At 42.1% G+C, this 14,357-nt stretch overlaps 1 protein-coding gene across 1 annotated transcript; it reads left to right on the top strand.

Annotated features, from left to right (window-relative positions):
* The first annotated feature begins 3,090 nt into the window (after window positions 1–3,090).
* LOC139476919 (C-type lectin domain family 18 member C-like) lies at window positions 3,091–12,894 on the top strand. The gene is made up of 4 exons (XM_071259482.1): window positions 3,091–3,390; window positions 4,065–4,146; window positions 7,349–7,522; window positions 12,557–12,894. Exons 1-4 carry the CDS (start codon window positions 3,091–3,093, stop codon window positions 12,775–12,777), a joined length of 777 nt encoding a protein of 258 aa, XP_071115583.1. The 3' UTR covers window positions 12,778–12,894.
* Window positions 12,895–14,357: the final 1,463 nt, after the last annotated feature.

The raw sequence follows: 14,357 nt of genomic DNA, 5'->3' as shown, positions 1-14,357 counted from the left end.
GTAGCCTAGTGGTTAAAGCGTTCGCTCGTCACGCCGAAGACCCGGGTTCGAATCCCGACATGGGTACAATCTGTGAAGCCCATTTCTGGTGTCCCCCGCCGTGATAGTGGTGGAATATTGCTAAAAGCGGCGTAAAACCAAACTGACTGACTCACTCACTAGTATCCTATCATTATTCATTTCGGTCAATTTCTGCCTTAACTGGGGGGCACGGGTGGCCCAGTCGTCTAAGGCGCCGCCATTCGCTGTGCAGAGTTGCGTCCCTTGGGCATGCCAGAAACCTATGATTGTGGGTTCGAATCCCGGTTCGCCCCGATTATGTTTCTAGGTTTGTCAGCACCATACCCGTGCTAGTGGGTTTCACCGAAGTGGTAAACGTCTGAGACCTGCATCACTTCGGGCTTTCCTCCCACATTAAGCTGACACGCCGCGATATAACTGGAATACTGTTAAAAGCGGCGTTAAACCCAACTCACTCATTCACTCACTCTGCCTTAACTGAATGACATTTACATAGCGTGTTTATCGACCGTATTTACCATACACAATAGCATTTAGTGTTTTTAAACAAATACAGTAAAGTACGGTTATAACGAACACGCTTATAACGAACTGACCGATATAACGAACTTAATTTTTAGTCCTGGCCAATTATTGTATATATGTTGTATATATGCTTATAACGAACTACGGTTATAACGAACTAAAATTAGTGGTCCCTTTGAGTTCGTTATAACCGTAGTTTACTGTATTGGAAACGTCTTACAAGCACAAATATGCACATGTCTACACCCCATATTCCCGCTGCAAATAAAAAAAACAGGTTGAATCGGAGTATCGACAAAACAATGGTCTGTAGATTGTCTGTAGATGAAGAACAATTTCCATTCAAGCTCGTTTACCTCTTGATGCTTGGTCTGAAATACGCTGATTAATGTGGGAAGACAAAGCTTAGACACCTGGGAGCAGGATATTGCCATCCTGACAATTGCCACCGGATAATTACCACTGGGACATTTGTCACCAATGACAATAAGGAGTGGCAATTGTCTGGATGGCATTCGTCCGTGGAACATTCGTCCGGGTAGCAATTGTCCGGGGAGTAGTTGTCCCAGACCCCAAGATATCTATAGCAGTGGTTGAAGAAGTTCACCTTCATCGAACCATTTTTCTCGTTCACAAATAACCGACCTCCTCGTCTTAATACAAGCACATTCGTTTTATCAGAACTTGTCGTTAGTTTATGTGAAACTGCAAGCTTTTAAATAATATTAGTCGGAATCTTATAATGATTCTCATAATTATAGAAATCTTTTTTGTCAGTTTTATTTCCATCACGTAAAGTATATTTTTTCACAATGTTGATACTCCTTAACACGGAATAAGTCAGTATATACGTATACGACGTAATATTAGTGAGCTCTTCATTTATCATAGGATAACTATAACACCGAACTATTTTGTTCAGACTTTCGCGTTATATTCAGAACGAGTGAGTGACTGAGGGAGTTTGGTTTTACGCCACTTTTAACAGTATTCCAGTTATATTATGGCGTGTCAGCTTAATGTGGGAGGAAAGCCCGAAGTGATGCGGGTGTTAGACGTTTACCACTTCGGTGAAACCCACGAGCATGGGTATGGTGCTGACAAACCTAGAAACATAATCGGGGCGAACCGGGATTCGAACCCACAATCATAGGTTTCTGGAGTGCCCAAGGGACGCAACTCTGCACAGCGAATCGCGGCGACTGGGCCACCCGTGCCCCCTATTCAGAACGAAACTTAGTACGGAACATTATTGGATACCAGACAGGCACTAAACAATAGTTGGTCATGAGCTTTCCTGAAGGCCCACCAAGAGTATCTGTGATTCTGTTCTAATTCAGTTCTAGCATTAAATCGCCTGAGCTAAAGTGTGTACAAGTATCTGTGATATAGGTTATGACCTAGTGATCATCTAACATTTACGGTTTAAATGAAATATCCATCACAGTATTTGTCAGAAGACAAAAAATTAACAATGTGATCGTAAATGAGGCAGTCTAGAATGCCATTGGAAATATGGTAACTCAAGAATGCTTAATCTACAAATGTTAACAGTAACACAGAGTCTTGTAACGCAAATGTGTCACAAACGTGACCAGAAAGCGTGAGTATTATGCGGCAATATTTTCGCGAAAGTGACGCAACAGCGACGCGATAACCACGCAATAGTGGCGCGATAGTGTCGCGAAAGTGCCTCTATCTTCTACAATATTATCGCGGAAATGTCGCGAAAGTATCTCGAAAGTGGCACAATAGCGTCGTGTTAACGCCTCAAAAGAGAAGCGAAATGTTTGCTGCATTAGTGGCGGGAAATGTTTCGCGAAAGTGCCTCTATCTTCTACAATATTATCGAGGAAATGTCGCGAAAGTATCCCGAAAGTGGCGCAATAGCGTCGTGTTAACGCCTCAAAAGAGAAGCGAAATGTTTGCCGCATTAGTGGCGGTAAACGTTTCGCGTAAATGTCGCGTAACTAGGGGAAGTTACTTTTGAAATGTAGTGTACATGGTACCGAACTGGACATACATGGTGGAGCACATGGAACACACGGAACATGAAAGAGAGCGGGACATGCTTAAATATTCAGATACTAAATAGTCAAAAATAAGATCCCAAGGCATAATACATTCAACTAGATATTTTTAACTTATCGATCCCAAGTGTCATATGACCCCTACCGATTAAACCCAAGCAAACACCAGGTGTGGTAAATTATACCTATTGATCTTGTTAACTACTTTCAAGATCGAGACCAATAAGAGACAAACAAGCCTCGGTCGATGACGTTGGTTGGTTCATAAAACTGCATTGTTTAAATCTTTAAAGCGAAACGATAAGGATCAGCATCATGTCGCAGAAACATTGATTAAAAGCATCCAATCTTTATGAATAAGTAAGTAATACATTGTTACATTGTTATATTGTTATATTGTTACCTTGTTACACGTTGCCAGGCACACGGCTAATGGAGATTATTAGACGTCCTTTCTTGTAGAACAACATCGTCCTAGTTTTAGTAAAGAGTTCGGAGAACAAACGTTGAGAAGATGTTCTCTGCAAGTCTTGTCACTTTATACTTGTCCTATTCTTTTGCATCCGAGATGTGTGGTTATGAAAATCGAATCGTCGATAATTCGAGGTTAAAGGGTTTCTCATTTGATTTTATCAAAGGCGCTAACGTCTACAAATGCGCCGCTGAATGTGTTCAGAGGAACTTGTGCAAGTCTTTTGACTTTGACAGGAAGAGAAAGACATGTTACCTCAACTACAGGAACGTGAGCGAAGTGTCTGAATCCCCCGAGTACAACCCTGACTTTCTGCACAGTAATGTACAGAACTGGCCCAAGGTATGTGGTTCTCTGTCTGACAAGAGGGCGGCCATTGATCAAAGGTGTGTTGCAATTCTATATGCATGGAAGCGTTCTTAGCCTCCAGATTCGATCCGGCACCGATACTTGGTTTGACAATACACTGGGAACATTGTGTATTAGTGTTAGAGTTAGTGTGTGTGTGTATGTGTGGCAGCATAACTCATAAACCGTTCTATATTTTTTCATCAAACTTTGCAGGTCTGTCAGGTACATGCTGAACTGGTGCCTTGTGCTATTGAGAAATTTTAGAAATATTTATTTTTTTACGTTTCCATGGCAACAAGATGGACTTAGGTTCTGTGAGGTTAGGGTTCGTTTCCGGAGCATAACTCATAAACCGTTCTATATTTTTTCATCAAACTTTGCAGGTCTGTCGGGTACATGCTGAACTGGTGCCTTTTGCTATTTAGATTTTAGAAATATTTATTTTTTACGCTTCCATGGCAACAAGATGGACTTAGGTTCCAAACTCATCTTTTTTTTACAATTTCCATGACAAGTTCCACCTCGGTTAAAAAAGGTTAGGGTTTGTTTAGATTTAATTATGTCATAAATTCTGCAACAAGGGCGGGGGATATAACCACGTTAGTGGCAAACTCTTGTTGGTATTAATATAAACATGAATTTATTATATATTTTTATTATTCCAGAGTGTCACTGGGCTGTGCAAGAATCACACATGTTCCAAACATGAAAAATGTATCGTCATGGTCAACAAGACTGCAGAATGCGGTAGGCATGTAGGCATTAGTCAATAATCCGTTATTCCTCACTCCGAGTCAACAATCTGTTAGTCAACCATCTGTTGGTCCATTCCGTTTGTCCACAATCCGTTAGTGCACAATCGGTTTGTCCACACTCCGTTTGTCCACACTCCGTTAGTGCACACTCCGTTTGTCCACTCCCCGTTAGTGCACACTCCGTTTGTCCACACTCCGTTTGTCCAGAATCCATTAGTGCACACTCCGTTTGTTCACACTCCGTTAGTGCACACTCCGATTGTCCACACTCCGTTTGTCCAGAATCCGTTTGTCCACACTCCGTTTGTCCAGACTCCGTTAGTGCACACTCCGTTTGTCCACACTCCGTTTGTCCAGAATCCGTTTGTCCACACTCCGTTTGTCCACAATCCGTTAGTGCACACTCCGTTTGTCCACAATCCGTTTGTCCACACTCCGTTTGTCCACACTCCGTTAGTGCACACTCCGTTTGTCCACAATCCCTTTGTGCACACTCTGTTCGTACACACTCCGTTCGTGAACATTTTGTCAGTCAACAATCAGTTGATGTTAGAGCACATTTCGTTTGTCCACAATCCGTTTGTCCACACTCCGTTTGTGCACATTACGTTTGTCCACACTCCGTTAGATCACTCTCCCTTAGTGCACACTTAAGTTAGTCTGCAAACACAATCCGTTCCTCTCTCCGTTAGTTCACACTTAATATATGCTTGTAAACGATTCCTTGGCGTAAAAAACTCTACATCGAGTGTTATGGTATATGGTGAATGTGGACGTGTACCACTTTACATATTTCAACATATTAGAATTATCAAGTATTGGTTCAAGATTCTTAAAATGCCTATTGATAGATTACCTAGAAAATGTTACAATATGATGTTATTGTATGAAAAACATGGAAGCCGCAATTGGGTATATGATGTAAAGTCGTTATTAAATGATTGCGGCTATGGGTATGTTTGGCGTAATCAATGTGTACCAAACAATCCAGATTCATTTTTAGTATCTTTACGCCAAAGACTTAAGGATATATACTTGCAAAAATGGGCATCGCATGTTTTAAGTTCAGAAAAATGCAATTATTACAAGCTTTTCAAGACAACAATTTCCCCAGAATACTATTTGTTTGACATCAACTCTAAAAGGTTTAGAATAAGTTAAGCACAATTTAGATGCAGCTCTCAAAGACTTAGGATCGAAGTAGGCAGGCATAGAAACATAGACAGAGAATTGAGAATATGTGAGCAATGTGATTTAAATGTGAGTTTCATTTTCTGTTAGTTTGTCCAAAATACGACTACCTTGGAAGAAAATATATTGATCTGCCTGGTTATGTACATCCCACTATACAAAGATTTACAACGATCATGTCAACAACTGATAAAGATACTCAAAAAAATCTATCAATGTTCATTTATCATGCTATGTTAATTAGAATATGACCTGTTAAACGGATCTGTAACCACTCCCGAAAACAGAATTGTACTATGGGCCTGAGGCCTTTCAGTATGGAATAAAACTTATCCTATCCTATCCTAGTGCACACTCTGTTCGTACACACTCCGTTTGTCCACACTCCGTTAGTGCACACGCCGTTTGTCCACACTCCGTTTGTCCACAATCCCTTTGTGCACACTCTGTTCGTACACACTCCGTTCGTGAACATTTTGTCAGTCAACAATCAGTTGATGTTAGAGCACATTTCGTTTGTCCACAATCCGTTTGTCCACACTCCGTTTGTGCACATTACGTTTGTCCACACTCCGTTAGATCACTCTCCCTTAGTGCACACTTAAGTTAGTCTGCAAACACAATCCGTTCCTCTCTCCGTTAGTTCACACTTAACTAAGTCCACAATCCTTTAGTCCACACTTTGTTAGTCCACAACACTTTAGGCCATGCTCCGTTACTCCTGCTTTGTTAGTCCACAAGCCGTTTGTGCGCACTTCGTTAGTCCACAATCCGTTAGTGCGCACTTCGTTAGTCCACAATCCGTTACTCCACACTCCGTTAGGACATACTTATATTAGTCTGCAATCCGTTAGTCCACACACCATTAATCCAATCTCTGTTAGTCCACAATCCTTTAGTCTGCACTTCAATGTTCCACAATCCTTTAGTCCGCACGATATTAGTCCACAATCCTGTAGTCAGCACTATGATACTCCACAATCCGTTAGTTTGCACTATGATAGTCCACAATCCTTTAGTCCGCACGATATTAGTCCACAAACCTTTAGTCCGCACTATGATAGTCCACAATCCTTTAGTCCGCACTTCAATGTTCCACAAACCTTTAGTCCGCACTTCAATGTTCCACAATCCTTTAGTCCGCACTATGTTAGTCCACAATCCTTTAGTCCGCACTATGATAGTCCACAATCCGTTAGTCTGCAGTCTGTTAATCAACTATCCTTTAGTCTGCACTTCCATGTTCCACAAACCTCTAGTTCGCACTATGTTAGTCCACAAACCTTTGGTCCGCACTATGAAAGTCCACAATCTGTTAGTCTGCAGTCTGTTAGTCCACAATCCGTTAGTCTGCACTTCAAAGTTCCACAAACCTTTAGTCCGCACTATATTAGTCTACAATCCTTTAGTCCGAACTATGATAATCCACAATCCGTTAGTCTGCAGTCTGTTAATCAACAATCCGTTAGTCTGCACTTCAAAGTTCCACAAACCCCTAGTGCGCACTTTGTTAGTTCGGAAAACCATTATATTAGGACGATTATGTTTTGAGAACTTTTATATGCAATTTGTTAATTTTGTAGATTTCACAGTGAACCGTACCGTCCGGTTTAACGGGTTTAATTGTACATAGTGCACATTCTGTGCAGAGCAGACACCCAGTACTAGTTCTTGAAACTAGTTAATGAGACTGTTACTATGTGTGAACTAGATGATTGTGGGTTAACGTGCCCCGAACGTCGCTGCTCATGCTATCAACCACCTGGTCAAAACTGAAAGTTTGTTTGAACAGACCCGTAAGGATCCGCAGAAGAATGTAGGTCCATGACAACCTGAGCATGTCATAAGAGGCGACTAAATGGATCGGCTGGTCAGACCATGTCCTTTAGCTTGAATATTGCTGCTGCGTTCAACAACGAATAAACGCACCCTTCAAATACAAACCCAACAAATTCACATACGTTTTATACGTTACATACACACGTATATTTTATCTCTTGTAGTCCCAATCCAGCTCCGTGACCTTAAACGTGATGACACAATGGCCTTCACCGTGAACTCTGACCCCCGTACCTGGACTAATGCCAGTTCCGAATGCCAGAAGAAAGGGGGTTCTCTCATGATGCCGAAAACACAGGACATCAATGTATTCTTGCATGAAATTCTCACCGAACTGGGTAGGCAATGTTTTAAATAGTGATAATCTGTTTGGAGAGTTCCGGAAAGAGTCGATCCTTATATTAATGGCTGTTTCTTTATGTCGTGATGAAGAAATTCATTGTGAGTGAGTGAGTTGGGTTTAACGCCGCTTTTAACAGTATTCCAGTTATATCACGGCGTGTCAGCTTAATGTGGGAGGAAAGCCCGAAGTGATGCAGGCCTCAGACGTTTACCACTTCGGTGAAACCCACGAGCACGGGTATGGTGCTGACAAACCTTGAAACCGGGATTCGAACCCACAATCATAGGTTTCTGGCGTACCCAAGGGACGCAACTCTGCACAGCGAATGGCGGCGCCTTAGACGACTGGGCCACCCGTGCCCCCCGAAATTCATTGTGGATCTGGCACACAGACACGTGCACCCTGTTGGTAATTCCGAGTCAGGCCTGGCTTCGTAAAATGCGACTAAATGGATCGGGTGGTCAGGCTCGGTGACTTCGCTGGGACTTTGCACATCATGGTACCTCGGTGAGGACGTTGCTCATACTATCAACCATCGGTTTGTCTTGTTAGGATTCAATTATTTACAAGCCAGTGTGACACAACTTGCGGAGTTAAAACAAACGCACGAAAATCAAATGTACAGATTAATAGAACAGAGAGTTACACACACGTCAAAATTCTTTCATTTGCTAAAAAAAAGGTTTCCCAGGTTTGATTATTTTTTAGCTTTAAAAAATTCTAAAATTCCTTAGGATATCGCCAAAGAAGTTTGAAATTTGTTGAAATTTACTTTTATTTTAAAAACATTTTCTTCCTCAGTACAATCTTCTTATATTTCCTTCTTCGAATGTATTCGCTTCGCTATTGATAAACTCTAAGGTACTTATTTTATCCTTCTTACACGAAACACAGATTTTATCAGACCAATGGGATGATGTTGTATGGTTACCTTTGAAGCGAGAATGGCCTCTGATAGTCCACCAAGTAAGAAGAGTGGATATTGTATCTACATACGGTGGTACGTCATATAGACTTGTTGATAACAGTGAATGTTGTCTCTAACATACAATGGAACGTCACACACATCAAGTAAGAACAGTGAATATTGTATTTTACACACGGGGGTACGTCATAAACACCAAGTAAGAAGAGTGGATATTGTATCTACATACGGTGGTACGTCATATAGACTTGTTGATAACGAGGGGCGGTCGGGTAGCCTAGTGGTTAAAGCGTTAACTCGTCACGCCGAAGACCCGGGTTCGATTCCCGACATGGGTACAATGTGTGGAGCCCATTTCTGGTGTCCCCCGCCGTGATATTGCTGGAATATTGCCAAAAGCGGCGTAAAACCATACTCACTCACTCTTCTTTCCGTATAACGGTTTTTAGCAGGGTATCACTTACATTTGCAGCAATTTCCTCAACATTTTCTTCACAACAGTTAATAATAGTTTCGGTTATAGTCTTTATGATTCATAAGATCTTTCTTAATCATTTTACTGTAACTTTCGTTCCATTTGTGTGACCCATATTCCTTGCGTGAATATGTTGTAGGTATTCTCTGATTTGTCCAACAATTCTGTCCCAATATAACAGCAATGGCGGCATGGTAACTGTACGGCGTAGTGGCAAGAAACAGTTTAATCTTGTTCTTTCAATAGCAAAAAATATTTAACAGACTACTTCAAAAAGTATATTTTATAAACTTCCAGTGGCAACTCGTAGACCAGTTGAACGACAGACGTCCAAAGCTGTTCACTGCCTTATTGATAGAACATGTATGGAGAGCGCTATCAACAGAATAATTCCCACTCTTAAGTCTCCAACAAATACAATCTCATTTTCTGGTTCCAACGTGTTGAATACCTGTAATAAACTGTCAAACAAATCAGCATGATGCACATTATACGTAACTGAATATTCAGGCCATATATACACAACACACATTATCATTTTGTTTGTTTGATGTTTAACGCCGCACTCAGCAATATTCCAGCTTTATGACGGCAGTCTGTAAATAATCGAGTCTGGACCAGACATTCCAGTGATTGACATCATGAGCATGGATCAACGCAATTGGGATACGATTGCATGCATCAACCAAGTCAGCGAGCCTGACCACCCGATCCCGTTAGTCGCCTTTTACGACAAGCATAGTCGCCGTTTACGACAAGCATAGTCGCCTTTTACGACAAGCATAGTTGCCGTTTACGACAAGTATAGTCGCCTTTTACGACAAGCATAGTTGCCGTTTACGACAAGCATTTTTCTCATTTTTCTGGTTCTATCGTGTTGAAATCCCTGCAATAAACTGTCAAACAAATCAACGTGATGCACATTTTATACTCGCACGCTAAAAAACTCAAGTGGCTTTAAGCAAATACGTAACAAACACGGAGCCATAAATTGATACGAGTTTTAGCATGCAGTGAAGCCTGATGGTGTTATCAATATTTTTGGTTGCATTTTCGAAGCCCCGAGTAAAAACGCAAAATAAAAAACGAATCGCCAAAACGCACCATTTCAATGAATATGTGGGTATCATGCACCCATTTCTTGCGAAATCGAAAATGCACGAACTGTAGTGGGTATAAAACTGTGCCCGATTCTTGGACCTAATCTTTGGTCAACAATACCACGCCTAACTCAAATTCAGAGAAACCAGGCTATCGGACGTTTGGAAGCTGGAGAGTCTGTCCAAGATGTTGCCCGTCATTTCAACGTTAATATAACCACAATTTACCGTCTCCTGCATCGATACAATGCTACACAGACCACAGATGACCTTCCTCGGAGCGGTCGTCCTAGGGTCACCACACCTCGACAACATTGGCAGATTACCAGTCAACACCAGCGACATCCGTTCCTAACCGCAAGTGAAAGTGCTCGACAGACCATAGGAACACATAATCGACACATTAGCCGGGACACTGTGATCCGACGTCTCCGTTCCAACAACCTCAGATGTCGCCGACCAGCACGTCGGCCTGTTCTCCAACCACGGCATCGGCAAGCACGACTTCAGTGGGCACAGGGTCATCGCAATTGGCGTCATCGTGAGTGGAGGCGTGTCATCTTCTCTGATGAAAGTCGCTTTTGTGTCTCCCATGCAGACGGAAGAGTCAGAATTTGGCGGGGTCGAGGTGATCGTTTCGCTGACAGAAACGTTGTGGAAAGGGATCCATTGGGTGGACCTAGCGTCATGATATGGACAGGGATTGGACTTAATGCGAGACTTGGACCCATGTGCTTTCTGAATGTTGGTCAAGGTTGGGGACACAGCGTCACTGCTCAGCGGTATATCGACCAAGTGATCAGACCCCACGTTGTTCCTTTTTTTGCACAACATCAACAACACATTTTCCCTGATCTGAACCCCATCGAACACGTTTGGGATGAGGTTCAAAGACGTCTGCATAATGTGCGCCCAGTCCCTACAACTGCCGATGAACTACACACAGCTGCTCTGGATGTGTGCAGGAGGATCCCTAGGGCCTTCACAAATCGTCTGATCCACTCAATGTACATGAGATGTGTGGCAGTGATCAATGCTAATGGTGGTCACACCAGGTATTGACTGACATTTTGGGTGTTGACCCAAAACTGTCTAAGCCCTTAACATTTGAAAAAAACAATTATGTCATCTGCCTTTTAATCCATTAAACTGTTTGCAGTCAAATATTTGTCAATCTTGCCCTAATAGTATTTCTTGTCTTTACTGTTGAAAATAAATAACATGTATACTGCGTGTGAGTGTACATAACTGAATTTTCAGGCCATATATACACAACACAAACTATTATTTTGTTTGTTTGATGTTTAACGCCGCACTCAGCAATATTTCAGCTATATGACGGCGGTCTGTAAATAATCGAGTCTGGACCAGACAATTCAATGATTGACACCATGAGCATCGATCCACGCAAGTTGGATCGATGACATGCATCAACCAAGTCAGCGAGCCTTACCACCGGATCCCGTTTGTCGCCTCTTTTACGACAAGCATGGGTTGCTGAAGACCTATTCTACCCCGGATCTTCACGGGCCCAACCCCACATGTAGTATATGTAGTGTTTTCATGCTCGTGCAAACGCAGTCTCCCACATCAGCAGCACAACAACCTCTTCAGATTTGGTACAAGGGATTAAGAAGTCAAGGGGTGCCACGCTGACACAGGAAGACGGTGTACAGTGAGTCTGTGCAGATTGCTAAAACTTGGTTGAGCGATACTATGTTTGTGTCTTTCATTTGTGTAGGGCTGTTCCACTTTGCATTAAGGTAAACAGGTAACAATTACTTGTGCTCTCACCTTACCTAATCCCGGTATAAGTCGTCTGATAATTGGGCCATCTGACAATTGGGAGGATAACGATAAAATATGTAATTCCCCTAACACTCTACACGTCGGCCATCCGTGCGCATTCCGGCCTAATAGTATAATAGTCTGTCCCTTTCTCGCTCACCAGAGATACGTATTTGACTGGTTAACCTCGTGCTTTGCGCAGCAAGTTTTGCTGTTTTAGCCCTCTGGTGGCCTGTAAAACACGTGTATGAAATCATGTATATGTGCGTATGTTTATATACAAATGCAAATAACAACGTTTTTTTTTGGTTTTTTTTTTTTTTTTTTTTGGGGGGGGGATAACAAGTACACAGACGAGCAAAAGAAACCATACCTAACTAAAATATATTAGAATTTGGATTCGAATACGATGCTCCAAAATCATATAAAACCAATGGCAGAAATGCAATAGACTGAAAAATCGTTGTGAAATTCACGAAATTCCACCTCACCGCCTAAATCTATTAACTGTTAAAATATCAGTGAGCGAATATGATTCTTCTGATTAGTGTGTTTTATTAATTTCAAGGGACGATGGGGTCGTAATATGTTCTCTCCTCGCACCGAAAGCCCGGGTTCGATGTGTTGAGCCCATTTCTGGCGACACCCTCCGTAAAATGTTGATAAAAGCAGCGTAAAAAATATTAACCCATTTTTTGAGTCCATGCGTTGATGTTATAGTTCTTTTCATTTTTCTCTCAGGTCTCAGTTCTAAGAAATTTTGGCTTGGAGGAACGGATGCTGCAGAGTGGAGGACCTGGCGATGGGTGGATGGGACTGAATTCATGTACAATGACTGGGCAACTTCTGAGCCAGACGCAGACGTCATTCAACGGTGCATGGTTTTGAAAAGTTTAGAATGGTATAATTCGAAGTGCTGGTATGAAAATATGTACATATGCCAAACTTCTACTCTCCACTGAACAGGCGCGGTGAGGTGAAATGGGGTTTAACGTCTCGTTCAAGATTATTGCACTTACATAGCGACATGTATGCGTGTGTGTGTGTGTGTGTGTGTGCATGCGTGCGTGCGTGTGTGTGTGAGCGATTAACAATCCCAATCTCAATATCACCCTCAAACCCCAAACCACCCCTCACCCCCACCCCCACCCCAATGGATCCACTGACGATGATTTATTTGAATACTCACCTGTTTCGTGGATTGTTGAGTGCTTATCGCGCAAACGGCACATCAAACGTGACAAACATCAAACATGTCTCATGGCAAATATCGGTTTGTCCATCACGAACTTGGAAAACTTCGCCAAATATTCGCCGCTTCTTTCATGTTTAGAGGAGTTGAAACACAGTGTTGTAAATTACTTGTAAAGCTCGCGATGAATCAATTGCCACGACCATTTATTCCGAAAGAATCTTTTGTCACCAGCACACATGTATAGAAGAAATTGAACCACAATATGCGCATCACGTCAACATAATGTTTATGGAATATAAGGGATCACGGTTTAGCTCGTTGTTGTTTTTTGTGTTGATTTGAGTAATTGGGTAAATACTGTATAACACTGTCGTCGGCTATATTCCAGCGCATCACCGTGTCTTATATATACAGTAAACTACGGTTATAACGAACTCAAAGGGACCACTAATTTTAGTTCGTTATAACCGTAGTTCGTTATAAGCTCATATACAGCATATGTACAACAAATAGCCGGGACTGATTCTGGGCAAAGCGAGCATGTGCTCGACAGCATGTGTAAACAACCACTTTGAAACAAGGAAGCCATAACTCCACAGTCATATAAATACAGTGGCATATCTCTTATTGAATCACAATGCAATGTTCTGACATATATTCCGGATAAAGTGAGTGAGTGAGTGAGTGAGTGAGTTGTGTTTAACGCCGTCCAGTCATATCACGGCGTGTCAGCTTAATGTAGGAGGAAAGCCCCAAGTGATGCAGGTCTTGATGTTTACCACTTCAGTGAAACCCACGAGCACGTGCATGGTGCTGACAAACCTAGAAACATAATCGGGGCGAACCGGGATTCAAACACTCAATCATAGGTTTCTGACGTGCCCAAGGGACGAAACTCTGCACAGCGAATCGCGGCGCCTTAGACGACTGGGCCACCCGTGCCCCCTTCTGGATAAAGGACTACAGTCCTGGTGTGACATTAATAATATTGTCTAGCATAGCTACGTGATAAATCGCAATGAACAATGAAGAACGAAGTGTGGTTTATTTCACGATAAAACATTTTTCTATCATGACGTCATTTCTGGAGATTCGAACACGCGCTCGCAACTTGATGACGTCGTATAATAGACGACGTTATTTTTGAGTGTCTCTTGAGTTGTTCCCCATAGATGTAGCTGGGTAACGCAGATAAACGCAATGGCCGAACGATCGCATCTAAAAGCGGGAGAGATATGACAATCGGTAAAGACTTGTCCGACATTGCCGCGGTTGGATGCTATTCAGGGAGTCATCATTGTTTAAATACGGGTAAATATTTTTAAAGTGTCTCCTTTCTAGTAACAT

This window comes from Haliotis cracherodii, unplaced genomic scaffold (assembly GCF_022045235.1).
Source record: "Haliotis cracherodii isolate W230 unplaced genomic scaffold, xgHalCrac1.p SCAF_30, whole genome shotgun sequence".
Taxonomy (NCBI): Eukaryota; Metazoa; Mollusca; class Gastropoda; order Lepetellida; family Haliotidae; genus Haliotis; species Haliotis cracherodii.
Note: the sequence above shows the minus strand (reverse complement) of the source record. Positions and strands in the feature narration are given on the sequence as shown.